General features: G+C 34.1%; 1 protein-coding gene across 1 annotated transcript; it reads right to left on the bottom strand.

Moving 5' to 3' along the window:
• Positions 1-2,653: 2,653 nt before the first annotated feature.
• LOC130972982 (uncharacterized) lies at positions 2,654-5,840 on the bottom strand. The gene is made up of 3 exons (XM_057897345.1): positions 5,152-5,840; positions 4,330-4,517; positions 2,654-3,857 (listed from the first exon to the last, which is right to left on the bottom strand). Exons 1-3 carry the CDS (start codon positions 5,753-5,755, stop codon positions 3,102-3,104), a joined length of 1,548 nt encoding a protein of 515 aa, XP_057753328.1. The 5' UTR covers positions 5,756-5,840; the 3' UTR covers positions 2,654-3,101.
• Positions 5,841-23,884: the final 18,044 nt, after the last annotated feature.

Here is a 23,884-nt window from a genome sequence, read left to right as displayed (position 1 = left end):
TCAAAAGATTATACATTTGCAAAGAATAGCAAATGAATTACCTGATGCATTTTCCGATACAAAGAGGATAACCAAGTCGTATATACCAGCGAAAAATGCCCCAATTCGAATTGATGTGCCAGTCGGACAAATAGCCACTGAAGAAAATTCACGCCAGAAGCGTGGCGGGCTTGTCGGTTCCAAAGACAAAAATTCTCAAAAAAGAAAAGAGATCAATACTATTCCTGCTGAAAAAGATAGTAAAGACACATGTATTTGTCTAAAATTTTGATATAGTTTTAACGCCAGAAAACGTTCAAGTACCTAAAAATTGTGAAAATGACGAGATCTCGATAAATTATGTCTTTACAGGAGAAAAATGGGATAGAAATAAGATAATTGTCAATGAAATATTTGTATATAATGTGGCATTAAATATCATGCATGAAAGTTAGGATTTTGAGCCAAGATCAGTCGAAGAATGTCGACAAAGGAATGATTGGCCAAAATAGGAAGAAGTTATGAAGGCTGAGTTAGACTCACTTGCAAAACGTGAAGTCTTTGGACCTGTAGTCCGTACACCAGAAGATGTAAAACCTGTTGGATACCGATGGGTATTTGTGAGAAAACGAAATGAGAAAAATGAAGTTGTGCGCTACAAAGAAGCTCGACTTGTAGCACAAGGTTTTTCACAAAGGCCCAGTGTAGATTATGAAGAAACGTATTCCCCTGTAGTGGATGCAATAACATTGTGTTATTTGGTCAGTTTATCTACATATCATAAATTGCATATGCATTTAATGGATGTGGTAGCAGCCTATTTATACGGCTCATTAGATCGGGATATCTATATGAAAGTCCCTGAAGGATTAAAGATATCTAAACCATCCAATGAATATTCACAGGGGGTTCTACTCAGTCAAATTGCAAAGATCTTTATACGGTATAAAGCAATCTGGACGAATGTGGTATAATCATCTTACTGAGTATCTGGCCAAAAACAGATTTAAGAATAATGATGATATCTGCCCATGTGTTTTCATAAAGAAATTTGCATCTGTATTCATTATAATTGCTGTGTACGTTGATGATTTAAATATCATTGGAACTCCTGAAGATATTCCAACTATTATAAAAACTCTAAAAGAAGAGTTTGAGATGAAAGATCTTAGAAAGACTAAATTTTGTCTCGGCCTGCAGATCGAGCATACAAAAACTGGGATCTTTATTCATCAAACGACATACACAGAAAAGATCTTAAAGAGATTTTATATGGATAAGTCACATCCTTTGAGTACCCAATGATTGTAAGATCTTTGGATGTGGAAAATGATCAATTCCATCTTAAAGGAGAAAATAAAGATATCCTTGGTTCTGAAGTACCATATCTTAGTGCCATTGGAGCGCTAATGTATCTTGCTAATAATATACGACCCGATATATCATTTGCTGTGAATTTACTAGCAAGATATAGTTCCTCTCCAACTAGAAGACATTGGATTGGAATCAAAAATTTTTTTCGATATCTTCATGGAACCGTTGATATGGGATTGTTTTATCCATATAGATACAGGTCACAACTAGTTGGCTATGCAGATGTTGGATACTTGTCTGATCCACATAAAGGAAGATTTCAAACAGGATACCTGTTCACATATGGTGGTACAGCTATATATTGGAGGTCTACGAAACAGATGATAGCAGCAACCTCCTCTAATCATGCTGAAATACTAGCGATACATGAAGCTAGACACGAGTGTTTTTGGTTCAGGAGTTTGATCCAATATATCCTGTCATCATGTGGACTGATTGATCATAAGATAGCTCCAACTGTCCTGTTTGAAGATAATACAACACGCATTGCTCAACTTAAAGGTGGATACATCAAAGGCGATAGAACAAAGCATATTTTTCCTAAATTCTTCTTCACTCATGATCTTCAAAATCAAGGGACAATTGATGTCCAACAGATTTGCTCAAGTGACAATCTGACAGATTTATTCACAAAGTCACTCCCAAAATCCTCCTTTAAAAGATTGGTACATGAAATTGAGATGGCACCGATTTTGAGACATTAAATGATGTCGACAAGAGTGGAAGACTGTATTCTTTTTCCCTTGGTCAGGTTTTTTCTATTGAGTTTTTCTTGACAAGGTTTTAATGAGACAATCTCCATCAAAGGATATTGTACTTTTTTTCCTTCACTAAAGTTTTTTTTCCATTGGATTTTTCTTTAGTAAAGTATTAATGAGACAATCCTAAATGGACATCTAAGGGGAGTGTTGTGATAAGATCAAATTGAATGCCTATTAATATGGGTGGTTGATTTTTATTTTCAATACTGAATGAAGTTGAAAAACAAACTTCACACGCATATAAATAAAGAAGCAATCTGAAAAATATTACACAACACCAATAAAACATTTCCTTCTCTCTCTTTTACTATAATATTCTTGACTTTATACAGTACTAATAAATTCTCTCTTTTTTATCTCTCTGTGGTTTTAAGCTACAATATTTATAATATTAGCAAATAGATAAACTATTTATATTATAATAAGATAAGAACATATTTATATTTCTCTATTTTATATTTATTTCTCTTCCTTATTTATTTTACAATATCAACAATACTTTATTTTAGTACATATTGGCTTATTCACTCTCGAAAAAATAAATAAAAGTTGAAGGCATTTTATAACCTCAAATAACTTCATCTTCCAATATCAATGCAAAGGAGTTATATGTGTAAAGAGCAGTAATAAACTAATAACCACACATAGAACAATGGCCGGTGGAAAGTAGCTTTTATTTACACAAATAAGCTTTCCAGAGGCTGATCACAGAATTGTAGAGACTAAATATGCAGATATTCACAAAATAGAAGAGAATCAAATCATGTCACATGAATGCCATCAACATTAAGCCACTCACTAGGATCCTTGTTCTCATGATTTTAGAGCTCCAGCATCCTCGGAACATTCGTTTCCAGCAGCATTCTTCATAATTTATATATACTTATCGGAGTTGAGTGAACCACTTAAATGAATCCAGTCTCCAGTGCCTTTGTTAAAGAATCAGAATTTGATGCAAGTTTGTTTATAACTCATGGGAACGTAACCTTAAACATCATCCTCCTCAAGGTCACTAAATGAGACATCATCGTCATTTGCAGTAGGGTTTGAAGTTCCAGTGAGACCAGCCATTTCAGGAGTATCATCCTCTTTCAACCAATCATCATCCTCATCCAACTCATCAGAAATTTTATTTACAGAACTAGATGATGATTGGTCTATAGAGGGTTTCACTGGAGCTTCTTTAACCATAGATTTCTTGGTATCCTGAACTTGAGTGCTTTGGACAGGATTATCCATCTTGACATCAGAAACAACCGCAGATGGGGCTGCTTCAACAACAGATGTCTGCAGAGGTTGGGATTCTTGTTGAACGCTGGTATGCACTGGCAGGTGCGTTTTGGTTTCTTTGGACTGAACAGTGCTATTCTGGCCAGGAGGATGTTTATCCATCTTGGCATCAAGCACAACAGATGGGGCTGCTTCAACAACAGATGTTTGCAGAGGATGTGATTCCTGTTGAAAACTGGTTGGCACAGACAGACCATGTTCTGCCTTTTCTGTGGGAACATTGCTAATTTGGACATGTTTATCCATCTCGACATCAAACATAACTGCAGATGGGGCTGCTTGAACAACAGACATGTGCTGAGGATTGGATTCCTGTTGAGCACTGGTTGGCACAAAAAGAAAGTGTTCAGCCTCTTCTGATGGAACACTGCTGCCGGCAGATAAGTTTTGCTCTTGCTTTTTCTTTTTCCTTTTGTCTAACACCTCAGTTAACATTGCTCTGGCTTCCATTATCTGCAGGTAGAATAAAATGGTGACAATGCAGGTTAGAAGATTATCTATTGACGCCAAAAGCAACTAGTTGAAAGTCAAATGTCACAAGCATAAAGAATTGTTCAATTACACCTTGCCTAAAAATAAAATAAAATATAATAAAATTGTTCAATTCCAACATTTTTCAGACCTTTGTAAAAATTTGGTGAAGGAAAATCACATTTGATATAACAGCATTTCGTGCAATTAGATCAGATTAGCATAGTGAGTAGTGACACAAGTTGATGCTACAATTCCAGAGATTCATATGCCAAGAGCCAAAGACTAAAAAAATAAAATTAATAGAATTGATACTTTTTACACATTCAAGAACGAGGCTATGAGACAATGCATCTGTACAGCTGTACTTACTAGGCTGTGGAAATTCCAAAGAAAATATAGAAAGAAAAAATGAAAGAGAAAGAAAACCAATTGCAAGCAAATTTTCACTCACTGGTGGGGTTGATAAAATGACAGCATCATTTTTGTCGAGTCTAGGGTGCAGGAGTACAAAGTATATCTTCCAAAAGCAACCATCGCTCATGTATCCAGGACAAAGTTCCATTCTTAGAGCAGCTAACCTTGGTGCCAACCGTTCAACAGCCAGAGCATGTTCTTGTTGGAAATCCGATAACTCAAAATCTATTAAACAAAATAAAAAACATAAATTAGTAAAAGGTCAAAGACAAAGAAATAATATTAGGGAAAATCATAAAGCAGCCTCTTAAGAGTTAAGACACAGAAGCTGTCTCTCTCACTACAAACTAGGAACCTGAGAGAACAAAATTAAAATTAGCCCGAGTAAATCACTTGAAAACATTCAAATTTTCATTTGATTTTGTACCAGAGTTGTGTACAAATCTAACATAGATTCCAATCATGATTTGCTGAACAATGCGCAAAAATATCATAATTTAGTATCGATGTCTTGTGTACTCATTCTGTGTGTTTCGTACACAAACAATACCTAAATATTATGAACTATATAGCACTTCTCGCAAATTAGTGACATTGCATAGATTCCAATCATGATTCTAAGTTGCCGTCTACAACTGCATTGCAAAACAATTGCAACCCTAATTCATTTTCACAATTTAAAGCAACCACAATGTAAAATACAACCACTAAAAACAGTTTAAAACCTGATCCCAATACGTAACCCTAACCATGTACACCACTACACATGGAATTGAAATCACACACTTAAATCTTACTCGAATCGAAAAGTTGAGACTGAAAATAAAAATGATAAAATTATAAAAAGGGGGAAAAATACCATCAGATTCAGGATCATCGGGAAGAGGGAAATCGAGCCAAGTCTCGGGGTGCATGGCTATGCTCCTGGCGAATGAAACTACGTCTTCATTAAATCCAACGACGCCGTTTAGATTGTAGTCGCTGAGAGAGCGCTCCTCTTCAGAACCAAGCTGGAGAAAATTGGAGGCTATTTTGGTAATCTCAGACACGGCCTTGTTTTCAGAGAGCTTAGAGATTCCGCTCCTGAACCTTCCACTTATCTCGGCGAAATCGCTTCGGATCCCTGCAATTAGGTCCTCATCGGTAGCACGTTCGGGATCCGAGATCTGAGGTTCGGATTTTGGTTCGAGATCGGAGGGAGGGGCGAGGAAAGAAGCGACGCCCCATAATCGGCGGGAGATGGTTTGTTTGAGCTCGGAGAGGTCTTCTTTGACGCCCCGTGCAGTGGGAGTGGATGGTTCGGATTGTGAGTCGGGTTCTGGTTTGGTTGGGGATTTGGGGTCAACGGTGGCGGTTTCCGGATTGGGAGTGTGTTTATTGTGGTTTTGCTGTTGTGGTTGTTGATCATCGACGTCGTCGTCGTCGAGTCTGAGTGAGTTCGTGATTGATGATAGCCATGACATGGTTGATCCCCCGCCTTCGGTAGAACTAGGCAATAATTGTGCTGTTTCTGTTTCTTAAACAGGACAACAAAGAATGGGCTGCCACTTAACTTTTCACTCAACCAAATTAATTTACGAGTTAAAAATAAGTACCAATAAGGCAATAACTTTTTAATCGCATTCATTCTATTAGATAAACATTAAAAGTTTTTTTTCCAAATCTTAATAAAAAGCTAACTATTTTTGGTAATTAAATTCAATCATATTGATTTAAATCTAACAAAAATCAATCTCCTTTATTATATACAAAAGGAGAACAGTAAATAATTCTTTACTCGACAAGTGTCTAACTTATCTAAACGACACATAGCATAATAAAGAATAAGAGTATCAAAGTAAATATATCTAGAATGATAAAACTTGGACATTTAGCAACAATTTTTTTCATAAGCCACTGCATTTTAAAATTCAAAAACTCAAATCTCTCTCCATCGTTCTCTTTGCCTCGGTACTAAAACTCAGCACTGCCACCGGAGTAAGCGCAAAAATTTTGCTTGCAATGCAAACAGAGAAACCGCCGTAAGAGACTTTTCATCTGTTTTCAAAAACCGAAGCTCAATCCTTCGCAGTTACTTAGCAAAGATGGCTGTCGTGGCTTATGGCCATCACCGGAGAAAAAATCAGCGATTGGGCTCATCATCGTCGAGCAGCAGAGATGAAGAATAACAATCCAGAAGTGATGATGGCTGTTGATGCAGCAGCGAGGCAGCGGCGAGTGGTGTTCCTGCCAACAGTAAAGAAAGAGTAGCTAGAAGCAAGTTGATGGCACGGTGAAGAGAACGAGAACTCTGAGATCCTACCATCGATAGTGTTGCAGAGGTAATTTTTTTAAGTAGAAATTTATTTTATATTTTCTTAACACGATGTGATTCACCCTTATTCATAGATCTGGCTTTTACCATCGTTAGTTTTATGTAGTGTCTTTTAATTTTTTTTTAATTGATGCACTCTTTCTAATGATAGAAGCTAAGGAGAACTAATAAGGAAAATTGGAATCGAGCAGAATAGATGTAAATGCTGAATGGTTTTAATTTGGTTTGATTTGGTGACTCAATGTTGCTGCATCTAGATTCGGATACCATAAATTAGACTTTGTAGTACTCTTTTGTTTATTTGACAGAATGAATTCATGGAGGGTTTTGTTTTTTTCTACTAAATGGAGTTGGAATTTTGAATAATTAATCATTAAATTCTACTACATATACAGTCTGCAACTGAATACTATGCCAATCCGAAGACATGCTTCTTTCATGTTCTCTTCAAGGTTTGGTTTATCTGATTATGATCTCTTTTCATATCTGATGATTGGATTTTTGATGGTCTAGAATTCACAAATGAATTCTCGTTGCAAGTATAGTTTCTAAACCAATCAATAGTCCTTTCATACAAAAAGTTGTTTGTCACTAAAACAAACCCCTAAATTTATAAACTGAAGTATTGAACCTCGGGTCATTCTCCCTAGGAATTACAATAAAGTGTCTTGTTATTGGTTATGAGTTATTTTGGGGTTTTTTAAGATTTTAGACAAGAAATATAAATGGCAAAGAAAATAAACTAACAACTAACAAAGCTCTTGGCAAGATATGAGAACTAGAAGTCCTATCCTAGTTATCCTCCTCAATTGTGACCACAAATTGTTTATTGCTCCCACTTAGTTAACCTCTAACCATGAAGGAAAGTCAAGTGGATGAATCAATTTGATTCCCTCAAGTCCTAATCAACTCCTAAAGGAAAGACTAGCTTTAGAGGCATTCAAATCAATTAGCAATCTCTAATTATCAATCAACAAAGGAATTAGATAACTCAAAAGTCACTAATTACTCAACCAAAGCCAAGAGAAACAAAATCTACACTAAAACCAAAAGAAGCATTTTATCAAACACATAAGAGGCATAGAAGGAAAGCACATGAAATCTACAACAAGAATGAAATCTAACAACAATTATTGAAAGGAATTAATAACAACAATCAAAAGAAGCACAATTATTATGGACTACCTTGAATTGAATTGGAAGAAAGTAGAAGAGACAAGAGTAGATCTACAATAAAATATAGAAGCAACATAAAGGAAATTATAACAAAATAATGGAAGAAGAATGAATGTAACTACAAGGAATTGAGAAGATAGAAGTAGAAGAAGATGAATCAAAATCTAGATCTATGAACTAAATCTAATCCTAATCCTAATCCTAGAGAGAAGTGAGAGCTTCTCTCTCTAGAAACTAACTCTAAACTAATCCTAATGAGTGTGAATGATTGGAATCCCCTTTGCTCTTCAATCCTTGGCTTTAAATAGCATCTTTGGCGCCAAAGTTGGTTAGAATTGGGCCCCACAACTCTTCTAAATTCGCTGGCCACGTTTTCATTAAAAAATCATATTCCAGCACCGACACGTACGCGCACAGCACGCGTACGCTCCATGGGGTAATTCGCAAGGTGCGCGTGAGCGCCAGGTGCGCGCGCGCGTCCATGGGCGAGTTCAACTCTTTGGCTTTTCATGATCTTCTCCACTTTGCATGCTTTCCTCTTCACTCCTTTGATCCATTCCTAGCCTTTTCAATCTGAAATCACTAACAAACACATCAAGGCATCTAGTGGAATCAAAGGGAGATTAAAATCATCAAGTTAAAGGCCTAAAAAGCATGTTTCACATCTAAGCACAATTAAGGAGATAATCACAAAATCATGCTAATTCATTGAATAAATGTGGGTAAAAGGCCATAAAATCCCTTAAAATCAATACAAGATAAACCCTACAAATGGGGTTTATCAAACTCCCCACACTTAAACCAAGCATGTGCTCGTGCTTAAACTAAGAATGAAGTAAAGGGCATGGCATTTATTCAATGGAAACTAACTAAATGCAATCTACCTATATGCAACTATCTAAATGAATGCAATTGCTTGGTCAAAATAAATCAATTTCCAAGAATACATATATGCACAAGGGCTAAGGACTAGCAAGCCTAATCCACAATTGGATTGAGTTATTAAATATTTTTACAAACTTGCATGAGAAGAGATGATTGTGGAAACATGTAATTGAGCATCAAACCCTCACCGGATGTATTTGCACTCTATTCGCTCAAATGTTTAGGGTTGATTCTCTCAATTCTCTCCTAATCATGCTTTCTAAGATTTATTTTTCTTCTAACAATCAACATACATTTCATGCATGCATACACATATCACCAGGTCTTTTCATTGGTTGTAATGGGGCTAGGGCCAAGGTAGGATGCATATATGGTTAAGTGAGCTTAAAATTTGAATCTTTGATAAGCTTAAACTTCCCACCTAACCTATGACATCCTATACAATTAAGTGCTAATCTAACTACCCATCCTTCACTTTTTCACATACTCGTGCATTTTCTTTTTCATTTCACAACACTTATGCATTGATCTTTATTGGACTTTACTTTGGGGCATTTTGTTCCCTTTTTATTTCTTTCTTTTTCTTTGTTTCTTCTTTTTCTATTTTTTTTCTTTTCTTTTCCATATTATTTTTCTTTTTTTTTCTTTTTTTCTTTTGTTTTTCTCATTTTTTTCTTTCTATATACAAGAGCATAAATGCATAAGGTTTTACATTTGATCAATGTATGAGTATGTACCCAATTCCTAATATTTTCAATAACAATACAAAACTATCATTTTATTCCCCCAATGTCCCAAGTTTTTTCACACTTGAATGATACTCACACACACTAGTCTAAGCTAATCAAAGATCCAAATAAGGACATTTATTATCTTTTGCTTTAGGGCTTGTAATGTGCTAAATTAAGAACAAAGTGAGTTAATCGTAGGCCCAAATTTGGCTAACAATGGAAGATAAAAGGTAGGCTATTTGGGTACATGAGCTTAATGAAATGATGGCCTCAATCATATAAATACATGAATACACAAAATAATGGACATAAAGAATCAAACAAATCAAAGATCACAATCATAGAAAGAGAATAATGTACACAAGAAGGAAAAATAAGTGGTTATAAGATGTAACCACACTATTAGGCTCAAAACTCACAAGCTTGTGTTCTTAGCTCAAAACATGTTCCACAATATATAATTCAAGCAAGTTCTATGAAAAGTTTTCACTCAAATCAATTGGTGCCCTATAGATAGAATTCTTGAAAAATCTCATTATTTTGACTAAGCTTATTGTGTATATATATACAAAATAAGAAAATACAACTAAAAATCCTAAAAAAAACTAAAATGAAATGCAAAAGTGTTGAGATTAGAAACTTGTCACCCAAAATTACCGACCGGTCGGACGACCTCCCCACACTTAAAAGTTTGCACCGTCCTCGGTGCACTCAAAGATGAGCAAGGGGGTACGGCGACTCTTTGGGTTGCTACCTTCAGCTGGTAGGTTAACCAGTTGCTGTGTGTTCTTTATCTTGCTTCCGTTTTCATTTTTGCTTGCGGTGCATCATGCAAGAAAAACAAAAATATAACACCATAGGATGAGAATATCAAAGCAAGGAAGCATACATTGTTGGAGTGAGGTACTAATCACTAGGAATGAGTGAGTGAATTAGTGTGACATTAGTGACAAATAAGTGTGAATTCTAAATTGCGCGCCTTTGAGAACACACACTAGCACAAAAGGCGATGTCACAAAAGAAGCATGCACTTCACTTATCCTAGTGTGCTTGAGATGCTTTAAGTAAGCTTGTGAAGTAAAACAAGCATTAAAGAAGCATGAGAGCATTCAAGCTAAAAGCGTATGCATGCATATAATTATGAAACACAATGCATTGAAGTAAATACTCAACATCCAATATCAAGAGATTGCCTAATCAAAGAATAGGGTTCAAATCACATGGTGGCCAAATCATGCAATTCAAGAAGAGTTGCAAGCTCGAAGGCAATTCTCATCACTTTGTATTTTTCAAAAGGTAAGCATGAAAAACTCAAAACCAAGTAGCAAAATATAACCTCAATCATAGAATCCAACAAAGATTATCTAAAAACAATTATGCTAAAATAGCATGTGGTTAATGATAAGCAGCAATGTATGGCAAACAGAGTTAGTAATCCAACACTTATAATGAAAAGGGAAAAATAAAATGAAAACTAAACTAAGTAACTAACTAACTAAATGGTTATAAGTGGTGTTTGGAAGTGTTGGATGAGGGGTATGAGAAGGGAGGAAGAAAGGAGAAGGAAAGAAATGGAAAGAGGAGAAGAAAAGAAATGTGGTGAAGGAAGGACATACACGCGTGCGCACGCATAGCGCGCGCGCGCGGCTGGGTGAATAGAAAGGGGGTGCGGACGCGTACGGTGCGCATCCGCGTGGGTGGCTAGCTAGGCCAGCGGCTTAGTGTTGGCCCAGAGTTAGCGCAACTCTTGGACTCGAAGTGTGATGCTGCATTCGCGAATGGCCGCGTACGCGCACAGCGTGCGTACGCGTCTATGCCCCCCCTTTTTTTTATCGAGAGTGACGCGTGCGCGCCATGTTCGTGTACGCGTGAGGCCGTTTGTGCCCCAGGCACATTGCACGCGCATCGTATAACTCTCAGGTTATTGGCTGGGGGTGGAACTTCTGCATCCACGCTTGCGCGCCATGTACGCGTGCACGTGGATGGTCGAAAATGCTGGAAGTTCGCTTACGCGCCATGTACGCGTACGCATGGATAGTGCTCTGTTTTTCAAAATTTTTCTATGTTTTTGCATCAATCGAAGTATTCTAAACCTCCAAACAGCTACCAAAACACCCTAAAACCTTATTTAGCATATTGTACTACCAATTATACTCAACAAATCAACCAAAAACATGAATTTAAACTAATTACTAATATATACAAAAAGAGAAAATGAAAAGAATTTACCATGGTGGGGTGTCTCCCACCTAACACTTTTGATTATTGTCCTTAAGTTGGACTTATGGGGAGCTCCTCATCAAGATGGCTTGTGCTTGAATTCATCTTGGAACTCCCACCAATGCTTGGTTCTCCATTGTGCCCCAAGATTTCTCATGGATTGAGCCAAGTGTTGATGGAGTTCTTCACAAGTTTGGGGCTCCCAAAGTTGATCCTCTTTTTCTAATCCGAGATCCCACACTTTATTTTCACACCCGTCTTGAAGTTGATCGTCATTATTAGTCCAATCGGGTGGTGAGTAAGGTGAATTCTCAAGGTGATACCAAACTCTCCTTTTAGACCTATTCAAGTGAGCACTAGCCCAACCCTTGCATCTAAGCTTTGAAATATCAACCAAGATGAGCCTTGATTTGCAACGCCAACCACTAAACATTCTTTTCTTACGCTTTATCCCACAAATCATCCTAAGTTGACCATTCGTTTCAAACAAACCATACTCAAGCGGGACAATAAAGCTAATAGAAATGAGTTTTACCCACTCAAGTGAAGGAATATATGACAACCTAGGCAAAGAAGCTTCCAAAGATCTTGATAGAGCGTACTCAACTCCCGTCCTTTTTTTTTAAGGACTTCCACCTCTTCACAAGATTTTTCAAATTCAATCCTTTGTTCGTCAATTCCATCTAACTCTTCTCCATCACTCAAATCGTAAATGGGAGGACGAGAGAGATCTACCTCCACATCGCTTTCTATCTCATCAAGAGAAGGTTCTTCAAATTCAAAGGATTCTTCACCACTAGGATTTGATGCTTGATCTTCATCACCAAGGAAACTCAATTCTTGCTCCACTCCTTCCAAGTCTTTATATGGGATATGCCTTGGAGGTTGTGCACGTTTCTCCTCAACATCAACTTCAATCTTCTTGGAGGGGTTTTCTTCAACTCTAGGTTCCCATGGGAGTTCCGCATCTCCTAAGTCTTCAACCACTTCTTCCTCTTCTTCAATAGTCATAGGTTTCCTTCAATTGTTCTACCACAAAGTAGCATTCCTCCTTTTCCACCAGAGTTTCCAATCTCTCGTTCATGCTATGCTTTTCTTTAGATTCTCCATATGTAGCCATGGGAGCTCCTTGAGTATCCAAAAGTTAGGATGCTAGCCGGTTTACCACCTCATCCAAGGCGGTCATGAATTGTTACACATCCCTTGTCATCTCCTCTTGTCCTTGAAGAAGAACACCAAGGGTTTCATCCATTAGAGGTTGGGGTGGATGGGCGGGTTCATCATATTGGGAGAAGGGTTCATAATAGGAAGGTGGTTCATTATAATTAGGGTGTGGTGGTTCAACATTCTCCACTTTTTTCACTTGTTGCACAACATGCTCTATGGTTGCTTGAAATTGATCCAATGCTTTCTTGAGACGATCTCTTGACTCTTGTTCCGCTTGGATATCATGATTAGGATCATATGGCTCTTGGATCGATGGACATAAATATTCTTCCATGTGAGGTTGTGGTGGAAGGTAGAATTCATCTTGTGGTTGAAAATTTTCATATATTAGAGGTGGTTCATCTTGGTAATAATATGGAGGGGTTGGCTCTTGAAAGTGTTGATGTTGGAGTGATGGTGACTCTATGTGTGGTTCATATGGCTTATAAGGTGGTTGGTATGAAGGATATGGATTAGGGTCATATGGAGGTGGTTGGTAAAAAGAGGCTTGTGAGTATGGTTGGGGGCTATGTTGAGGATATGGCTCATAAGCATATGGTGGTGGTTCTTGAAAGTCACAAGGAGATTCACCATAGCCATTAGATTGATATGCATCATAGAATGGCTCTTCTTCATAGTGCATTGGTGGAGGTTGTTGCCATGAAGATTGGTCATATGCATATGGCTCCTCCCACCTTTGATTGTCCCATCTTTGATACACCCATTCATTGAAGTTCTCATCATCTACAACATAGTTGTAATCGCACTCATAGCCAAAATGAGAATTCATGGTAGTAAGAGAAAATAAGAAACAAAAACTAATAAGAAATAATGAAACAAAATACTAATACTAGAAAAAACTAACAAGCAATCCAAAAAAAACAAGCTATTTACAATATTCACATATATACAATAACCAATAACATAACACCATTGTAAATTCCCGGCAACGGCGCCATTTTGATGATTGGATTTTTTATAGTGTAGAATTTACAAATGAATTCTTGTTGCAAGTATAGTTTCTAAACCAATCAATAGTCCTTTCATACAAAAAGTTATTTGTCACTAAAACAAACCCCTAAATTTATAAACCGAAGTATTGAACCTCGGGTCGTTCTCCCTAGGAATTACAATAAAATGTCGTTATTGGTTATGAGTTATTTTGGAGTTTTTTAAGATTTTAGACAAGAAATATAAATGGCAAAGAAAATAAAATAACAACTAACAAAGCTCTTGGTAAAATATGAGAACTAGAAGTCCTATCCTAGTTATCCTCCTCAATTGTGACCACAAATTGTTCATTGCTCCCACTTAGTTAACCTCTAACCATGAAGGAAAGTCAAGTGGATGAATCAATTTGATTCCTCAAGTCCTAATCAACTCCTAAAGAAAAGACTAGCTTTAGAGGCATTCAAATCAATTAGCAATCTCTAATTATCAATCAACAAAGGAATTAGATAACTCAAGAGTCACTAATTACTCAACCAAAGTCAAGAGGAACAAAATCTACACTAAAACCAAAAGAAGCATTTTATCAAACACATAAGAGGCATAGAAGGAAAGCACATGAAATCTATAACAAGAATGAAATCTAACAACAATTATTGAAAGGAATTAGCAACAACAATCAAAAGAAGCACAATTATTATGGATTACCTTGAATTAAATTGGAAGAAAGTAGAAGAGACAAGAGTAGATCTACAACAAAATATACAAGCAACATAAAGGAAATTACAACAAAATAATAGAAGAAGAATGAATGTAACTACAAGGAATTGAGAAGATAGAAGTAGAAGAAGATGAATCAAAATATAGATCTAAGAACTAAACCTAATCCTAATCCTAATCCTAGAGAGAAGTGAGAGCTTCTCTCTCTAGAAATTAACTCTAAACTAATCCTAATGAGTGTGAATGATTGGAATCCCCTTTGCTCTTCAATCATTGGCTTTAAATAGCGTCTTTGGCGTCAAAGTTGGTTGGAATTGGGCCCCACAACTCTTCTGAATTCGCTGGCCATGTTTTCATTAAAAAAAATCATATTCCATCACCGACGCGTACGCGCACAGCACGCGTACGCGTCCATGGGGTAATTCACAAGGTGTGCGCGCGTGAGCGCCAGGTGCGCGCGCGTCCATGGGAGAGTTCAACTCTTTGGCTTTTCATGATCTTCTCCACTTTACATGCTTTCCTCTTCACTCCTTTGATCAATTCCTAGCCTTTTCAATCTGAAATCACTAACAAACACATCAAAGCATCTAGTGGAATCAAAGGGAGATTAAAATCATCAAGTTAAAGGCCTAAAAAGTATGTTTTCACATCTAAGCACAAATAAGGAGATAATCACAAAATCATGCTAATTCATTAAATAAATGTGGATAAAAGGTCATAAAATCCCTTAAAATTAATACAAGATAAACCCTACAAATGGGGTTTATCAATATCCTCCTATGAGACTATGAGCCATATTTATTTTCTAAATTCTTCAATAGTATATTTTGTTAAAAAATATTTCGGCAGCCATATTTGTATTTTTTAAGATACTTACATAAACAGGGTACTTATTGTTGTTATAAATTTTCAACAGCGCATAAAAGGGTTTTATTCAAATGAAGAGTGGCCAAATTATTGGAATGCTTCTGAAATTTGTGAACCATATCAGTGCATACAGTAACAATTTGTACGTTGTCTCATACAGTAATGAACGATACGATTTGTACGTTATTCACTGAGGTGGTTTTTGAGTTCTCTTTGCCATTTTAGTACACTTTTTTACTTTTTGCAAGAATCTTCATCTATTAAAAATATATCAATGGTATTTTTTGGGTATGATCTTCAACTTCCTGCACATGGTAACAGAAATTTAGAAAACAGGAATAAAGTCACAAGGAACTATATTCATATTTTTAGGATTATTTTAGAAATATATTGACATGTTATCAATGAGATATTTACTTGATCTACTCGGTACTTATTTGATCGATTTTACAATATTGTGTAGATATTTGGAGATGATTTTTTGATATCTAATACAAAACACATTGAGCGAGCAGTATTAGAGTGTGCGTATAATTCTCTTCTTCTTAAGGTAAGTTATTCTAATTTAAGTGGACTTCGAAAAAATTTTTTTGTTGGATGACAAACATTAATATTTAACTAAATTGATATGTATTGTAATATTGTTTAACTAATTATGTTCTTCTTTCTCTGGCCATTGTAGATGCATTTTTCAATAAATGTTTCATAAATTGATGCTAATCACCAACAGGGAAAGTAACTAAATATTATTATTAATTATATAGTTCTTATTTTTTTAAAATTTAGATGGCTATGATTTTATTAATTCACACCTTATCATGTGAAAACAGCAAATTTGTAGAAGAAGTTTAGCATGGTGGGTTATCAAATCTTATGTCTTATTGGCTTATTCTTGGTTATTTTGGATGATATATGAGCACATCTATAAAAGTGTAAATTGTAAAAGAAACTATAGAACACGTATTGCTAACATTAGGAACACTATTTTAAATAATTTATTGTGAATTAAATTGATCTCTTATCTTAAAGCATGCTATTGGTAAACTTTTGATATTAAAAAAAAAAATTTCTTCAATTCAAGAATTAAGTCACATGTGCAGTTATTCCACGTTAAATATTGATTTTTGCTTTGAGATATAGAATTTGGTTAGTCTTAAAAATTTTTTGCTTTTAATACTAAAAATAGAATATATACAAGAGTTATGTGTACACAAAAATAATATCTATTTTGTTTGTATGAACTGTAAAAGCAAATCAAAGTTCTTGCTTTATTCAATTATTTTATGGTACGTGGATAAAATTTATTTATTTAATTTAAAATTTAAAAATTAAAAAAAAAGCAAATTAACTCCAATTAATTCATGTACATATTTAAACTTTTCTGTTTCTTATTTCCATCTATTTTTCTTTCTCATAAATATCTTTATTTTTCTTTTCACTTTTTAGCCATTTTTCTTGCTAATAATTAAATAAACAATCTAACCTTAAGTTCTTATTAATACAATTTATTTTCGATTTGTTTGCTTTATTTTTATTTGACCCGTTTTGGCCACTTCTAATAATTTATTTGGCTAATGAACAAAGAGTACTTTACCAACCAAAAAAAAAAAAAAACTTGCAACCACTCTACCAATAAAAATACAAATATTTTGGTACCAAAAAAAATTATTTATTAATTCAAATTAAACTATGTATATACTGTTGAATATTTTGGTTTGGAACATTAAACTTGTATGGTTTCTTTGTTCTATTAAATTATTTTGGCATATGTTTTTTAAATGTGTATAAGTTATAATTTAATAATCTATTTCTTATTATTTTATCTTTTGATGGTAATGCATTTGAGAAGGGTGTTTAATTAAGTTAATTTTAAGGGTAAAGTACTAAATTGGTCCCTACGTTTGGGCGTAATTCTGTTTTAGTCCTTAAGATTTAAAGTGTTTTATTTAAATCCAAAAAAGTTTCATTTAGTATCAATGTAGTCCCACCGTGAGGTCAAAGTTAAATAATTAATAAAATGTCCTACATAACAGTCGTACAAGACAAGGTTGATAATTTGGAGAATACGTTCAAACTCTAAAAGTACAAAATCAACCGTGGATACATCAAAACATGTACTTATCATTTTCCTTAGTTTTATAGAAAATATTTCATTTAAATTATAAGAAAAATGATAAATAAATATATTGATGCATCCACGGTTAATTTTGTGTCTTTAGAGCTTGTACTTATTCTCCAGGTTATCGATCTTATTCTTGTACTGCTGTTTTGTAAGATATTTCCTTAATTATTTAACTTTGAGCTCACGGTGGGACTAAATTGAAGCTAAATGAAACTTTTTTGGATTCAAATAGAACACTTTAAATCTTAAGGATCAGAACAGGATTATGCCTAAACGTAGGAGACCAATTTAGTACTTTATCCTAATTTTAAATATTGAAGTTCTTTGTTCTATTTTCTCAAAAATTGATTATATATATGAGATTTTTTTTTCGTTTTATCTCTAAAACCATAACAGAACAAAATAAGAAAGAAGAGAATCAGGCAAGCATGTATTTAATTTGCTTTTTTTGTGTAATGAAATTTACATCTAGTCTCCACCACAATTATAATAAAATTTTCACTATAATCAAACTGATTACATACACCGCTACTAATGAATTACAACCTAATTTATCTAGTATCTACCATTAAACTTCTAACTCAAGCTTAGTAACTACCAAGTACTATCCCAATATGACAAAGGAGAACCTAACCTAGTTCAACAGCCACCAAGTGCTATTCCAACTTGGTAAGGAGAATTAATCCTGATTCAACAATAACTAAATACACAAAAACTTTCTTTTAGTTTTTTTCAATATGTTTCTCTTACCTCTTTTTTCTCATGGCTTTTTTTTTCATTTTTGACCTCACCATGATTTGCCTTTTTCTCAATTATAGAAAGATAAATATCAGATAGTCATAACAATGAAATCTAAAATGAAGCATAAAGATAAAGAAAAATATTTTAGACTCTAGTGAATGAGATGATGTTTAAGTGTCACTCTATTTTTCTTGTCTTCAAATATTGTTGTGAGGCCAGCTATATAGTGTGAACCTTGTTCTTCAAATTGCTTCATTACTTTTTCATTTTTCTTGCTAATTCTACCTGTTGCTTCTTCTTTCTTGGCATGCATTATTTTTTTCGTTTTGCTCTACTACTTATGTTGTATGTGCTGCTATCTTTTTTGGCATGCATTACTTTTTTATTTTGCTCCACTTTCTTTTACTGTCCTTGAAGTTGTAATGCAATCTATTTTGCTTAAAATGTCTTTGTTGTGTCGTTGGTGTTCTAGTGTCTTTGTTGTCTCTCATTCATCATAATGTTGCCAAATGTCCCATTTTATTTTACTTCTTTGATCATACCATGAAATGCTGAACTTTTTTGGTTGGCCTCATGAGTCTGATTTATACTTATTATTTTTCATTTGGCTGAGACTTAGCTTTGAGTCATGTGGAGTGTTTTTCTGATTCTCCATGATATGAGCTAAAATTAATGTACTGGGTCTCCAATACTCATAAACACACATTAAATCAAACTGGGCTTTTAACCTAATATAATGTTTGGCATCATATTAATATATCAAAATTAATTCTAACTAGGAATATTGTTAAATTTATAAAATGTGACATGCATAGTCTCCTCAACAGTCTTAGAGTTCTTGTTATAAACTCTATAAGCCTTGTTATTAGTGGAATAACAAGACAAAATGCCTTCGTGTGGTTTTGGATCAAATTTTCTTAAATTTTTTTTTATGTTCATTATAAAATACTTGCATCCAAACACATGAAAATATTTAATTTTGGGAGAAAATCCTTTCTAAAGTTCATAAGATGTCTTTTTCAAAAACTTTCTTATAATTATTCTATTTAAAATGTTGTAACAAGCTGTATTTACAGCTTCAACCCATAAGAACTTTGGAACTTCATATTCACACAATATAGCTCTAGCTATTTCTTGTAAATTTCTATTTCTCCTTTTCACAACACCATTTTTGCTGTGAAGTTATAGAACAAGAGAAGTTGTGTAATATGTCTTGTTCATCATAAAAAGACTCAAAATATTGATTTTTAAATTCTTTACCATGATCACTTCTAATCAAAATAATTTTTAATTCTTTTTCATTTTGAATCTTCTTACTGAACTTTTCAAAATTAGAAAAAGCATCATGCTTATAAGTTAGGAAAAAAATCTAACCGAACCTAAAATAATCATCCACTATTACCATTCTATAATGTTTGACCCTAAGATTTTGAGCCCTAGTTAGTCCAAAGAGATCCAGATGTAACAATTCTAATGGCCTTTCAGTTAAGGCAATTTTCTTAGATTTGAAAGAAAATTTTCTTTGTTTACCCATTTGACAAGCATCACAAGTGATGTCTTTATCAAACTTAATGTTAGGAAGTCCTTTAACTAAGTTTCTTTTAACAAGTTTAGAGATTTGAAACAAACTAGTATATCCTAATCTCTTGTGCCACATCCATTTCTCATATTCTATTAATAAAAAATAGGTCACATTTTAAACCTTAAGATCATCTAGAGTAAAATCATAAACATTGTCACATCTTTTTGTAGCAAATAAAATAGCCTCTATTATTTCATCTATGACTCTTCAATCTACCTTCCTAAAAGTTACTGCATAATCAATACCACACAATTGACTTATGTTTAAGAGATTATGCTTTAACTCATCTATTAAGAAAATATTATCTATGCAAGTTAAGAAATCTTTGTCAATATTACCAATGGCAATTATTTTACCTTACCATAAGTTTGATGAAGAATGTAGACTTTTCGGTCATATGCCTTGAGCATCCACTATCAAGATACCATATACATGTCTATCTTCTTCTTGGATGTAAGATAAACCTGCATATTCTTCAACTAACCTTAGGTATCTAAATCTATTTGGATTCTCTTATGTGAAATTTTTTTGGTTATCCAAGAGCATCATAATCATGAACAACTTTATATAATTTGTTATCACCAAAAGATTTTAGAAAAATGAAACATTGTTAAGGAATATGACCATCTCTATTACATTTATAGCAATGGTTTCTATTTGCTGAATTTTGAGACTTGTTGAAAATTTTGGACTTAACATTCTTGGAAGAGGAAGCTTCAGATTTTTTAAATTTTTGTTTAAAAATAGGATTGTTTTCTACTTTAAATCTAACTCCAAATTTTTTAAAATTTGATCTTTGAAAAGCAAGTGATTTGTTAAGATTTTGTGAACCTTGAAAAAATTTTGCTAGATCCCCATTAAGGCTCTTAATTTTCTCATGTAATTTCTCATTTTTAGCAATTAGATCAATTGAGGCTGACACCGAATACTTGAGTTTGAATTTGTTTAATTAAGCTCTTATAGCATTATTTTTTTCTTTCAAAGAGTTTTCATTGTAAACTTCAGTTGTCTTTAATTTTTTTTAATAAAAATTCATTTTTAGCTCTTAATGCCTCATTTTCTTTCTTGCACTTTGCATATTTATCAAACAATTTCTTTGAGTTTATAGTTTAATCTTTAATAATAATGTGCAATTCATCAGTTGATAAATAAGAAAAATCTACCTCATCCATGTCCTTGAGATCAGCCATCAAATACATTTGAGCTTCTTGATTTTGAATTTTCTTCATCTTTAGAATTATTCTCCAAATCTTCTCAAGTTGCCATTATTACTTTCTTTTTGTCCTTTCTTGATTTGTCATTTTTCTTCATTTGAGGACAATCGGATTTGAAGTGATCGAACTCCTTGCAATGGTGACAAATAAATTTGGATTAATCCTTTTTGAAATCTTTGGATGAAGTGTTCCTTTATTTTTGTCTTTATATCTCATTAATCTCCTCAATTTTCTTGCAAAGAACACCATCTTATTGTCTAAAATGCTGTAATCGGATTCCTCTTCTTTGGCTATCATTCTTGACTTCAATGCTACACATGTTTTTTTGTCATCTCTGTCTTGAGACATATGGATAGTTTTATAGGCAAGCAGCTTGCCTCTTAGTTCATCATAGGTGATTTTTATCAAATCATTCCTCTCGAAGATGGTTGTGCCTTTCACTTTCCATTTCTTAGTGAGACTCCTCAAAATCTTCCTTACTAAAGTTTTTTCGGAATAGCTCTTTCTCATAGTGTCGAGATTGTTGATGATTATTGAAAACCTCTTGAACATCTGATCAATGCATTTATCCTCCTTCATGAAGAACATCTCGTACTCCTTCATCAGTATGTCTATTCTTATTTCTCTCACTTATTTTGTTCCTTCATGGGTGAGTTTCAGCCATATTTCATTGGCAATTTTGCACCTTAAAAAACTTTTTTCTGAACTTTTCAAAACTGATAGCATAGTGTATTAGATTGATTGTCTTGACATTAAGTTCAATTTTTTTCTTCTCATTCTCTATCCACTCGTCTTCCCTTGACACCACCGTCCATCAATATTTTGCTTTATTGGAATATCATATCCACTGACAATAATCTTTCAAATATTGTAGTCAATTGATTGCATGAAGATTTTCATTCTCTCTTTTCAGTACGAGTAGTTGCTACCACTGAAGTAGGGAGGTCTGTTGTTGGACTGACCTTCAGTGAGAGTGTAAACCATAATGTTTGCACCCTTGTTATTGGCCATGGATCTTTATTCCAAGCTATGAAGCTTGACTCCTTGAGACCTGGCTCTTGATATCAATTGATGGTAATGTTAGAACTTGAGAAGGAGGGTTGAATCAAGTTAGTTTCAAACACTGAAGTTTTTTGCTCTGTTTTTGCAGAAGTTGATTATGCAGGAGATTTTTTGTTTTATCTTTAAAGCCAAAACATAATAGAATACGGAAGGAGAGAATTAGGCAAGCATGTATCTTGGTTTGATTTTCTTGTGCAATGAAATCTACATCTAGTCTCCACCATAACCATAGTAGAACTTTCACTATAATCAAACTATACCAATACTAATGAATTACAACCTAATTCATCTAGTATCTATCACTAAGCTTCTAACCTAAGCCTAGTAACTACCAAGTGCTATCTCAACTTGACAAAGAGAAACCCAACCTGGTTCAACAGCCACCAAGTACTATTCTAACTTGGCAAAGGGAACTAATCCTAATTCAACAATAACCAAATACACATAATTTTTTTTTGAATTTTTCAATGTATCTCTCTTGTCTCTTTTCTCTCATAGATTTTTTTTTTCATTTTTCACCTCACTATGATTTGCCTTTTTCTTAATTACAGAAAGATAAACATCATATAGTCAAAACAATGAAATCTAACATGAAGCACGAAAATGAAAGAAAATATTTCAAACTCTAGTGAATGAGATGATGCTCAAATGTCACTCTATTTTCCTTGTCTTCAAATGTTGTTGTGAGGCTAGCTATATAACGGAAAGCTTTTTCTTCAAATTGCTTTATTGTCTCTTTGTTTTTCTTGCTATTTCTGGCCATTGCTTCTGTCTTTTTTGGCATGCATTATTTTTTTCATTTTTCTCTACTATTTCTATTGTCCGTGCTACTGTCTTACTTGGCATGTATTATTTCTTTTTATTTTGTTCCAGTAGCCTCTGCTATTCATATTATGTTGTTGGTGTCTCAGTATCTTTATTGTCTCTCATTCATCATAATGTTGTCAAATATTTCAATTTCTTTTACTTCTTTGATCATACCATGAATTGATGAACTTTCTTTGTTGGCATCATGAGTATGATTATTTTTTACTATTATTTTTCATTGGACTGAGACTTAGCTTTGAGTTTTGCGAAGTGTTTTTTCTGATTTTTTGTAATGTGGGCTAAGATTGATGTATTGGACATGCGATTCTCATAAACACATATTAAATCATATTTGTGCTTTTAACCTAAGATAATATTTGTCATCGTATTAATATCTAAAATCAATTCTAACTCAACACCTTTTCTCTCATAAACTTTATTTTAGTTGATGATAAAATTCTTTTTTCTCCACATAGATTAATTTCTTTTAAAGCATCCAAGTTTAAGCCCTTATCAACGTTGTAAAACCCGGTTAATTAATGACTAATTAATCCATAAATGAGAATTTATTCTAAAAAGCCAAAAATGTAATTTTTATGGCTTAATATGATAGAGGAGATTGAGACAAAAATTTTGATACTAATTTTATAGAAATCGAACCAAGATTGGACCAAACGGGCCAAAGCGGGCCAACCGAACCCATATTGGGCCCTTGGCCTAACCAAACTAAACCTAAAACTCTCATTTCACCACTCTCTCTCCTCACTAAATACAAACACACGCTAAAAATGGTGGAAAGGAAGGGAAGAACACTTCTCCAAAGTTCTACCCTTGTTGATCTTCAAACTACCATAACTTTTGATTCGGAGCTCCGATTGTCGCACCGTTTGCGGTCACACGTTCACCGCGAAGAGCTCTACAAAATTCACTACTTTATTCTTAAGGTAAGCCACGATTTCATCTCAGTTCTTTATCCCTTAATTTCGAATTTCATGGA

Source organism: Arachis stenosperma, chromosome 1, assembly GCF_014773155.1.
Source record: "Arachis stenosperma cultivar V10309 chromosome 1, arast.V10309.gnm1.PFL2, whole genome shotgun sequence".
Taxonomy (NCBI): domain Eukaryota; kingdom Viridiplantae; phylum Streptophyta; class Magnoliopsida; order Fabales; family Fabaceae; genus Arachis; species Arachis stenosperma.
The sequence above is the reverse complement of the archived record's forward strand: the minus strand, read 5'-3'. Positions and strand labels throughout refer to the sequence as shown.

What these genes read in the sequence shown, in the direction of transcription:
- LOC130972982 (XM_057897345.1), bottom strand. Translation starts at nt 5,755, where the DNA reads ATGTCATGGCTATCATCAATCACGAACTCACTCAGACTCGACGACGAC. An exon ending in CGATGATCCTGAATCTGATG is followed by an intron (nt 4,518 to 5,151) that starts GTATTTTTCCCC and finishes TTTGTTTAATAG; the next exon opens with ATTTTGAGTTATCGGATTTC. An exon ending in TCATTTTATCAACCCCACCA is followed by an intron (nt 3,858 to 4,329) that starts GTGAGTGAAAAT and finishes TTCTACCTGCAG; the next exon opens with ATAATGGAAGCCAGAGCAAT.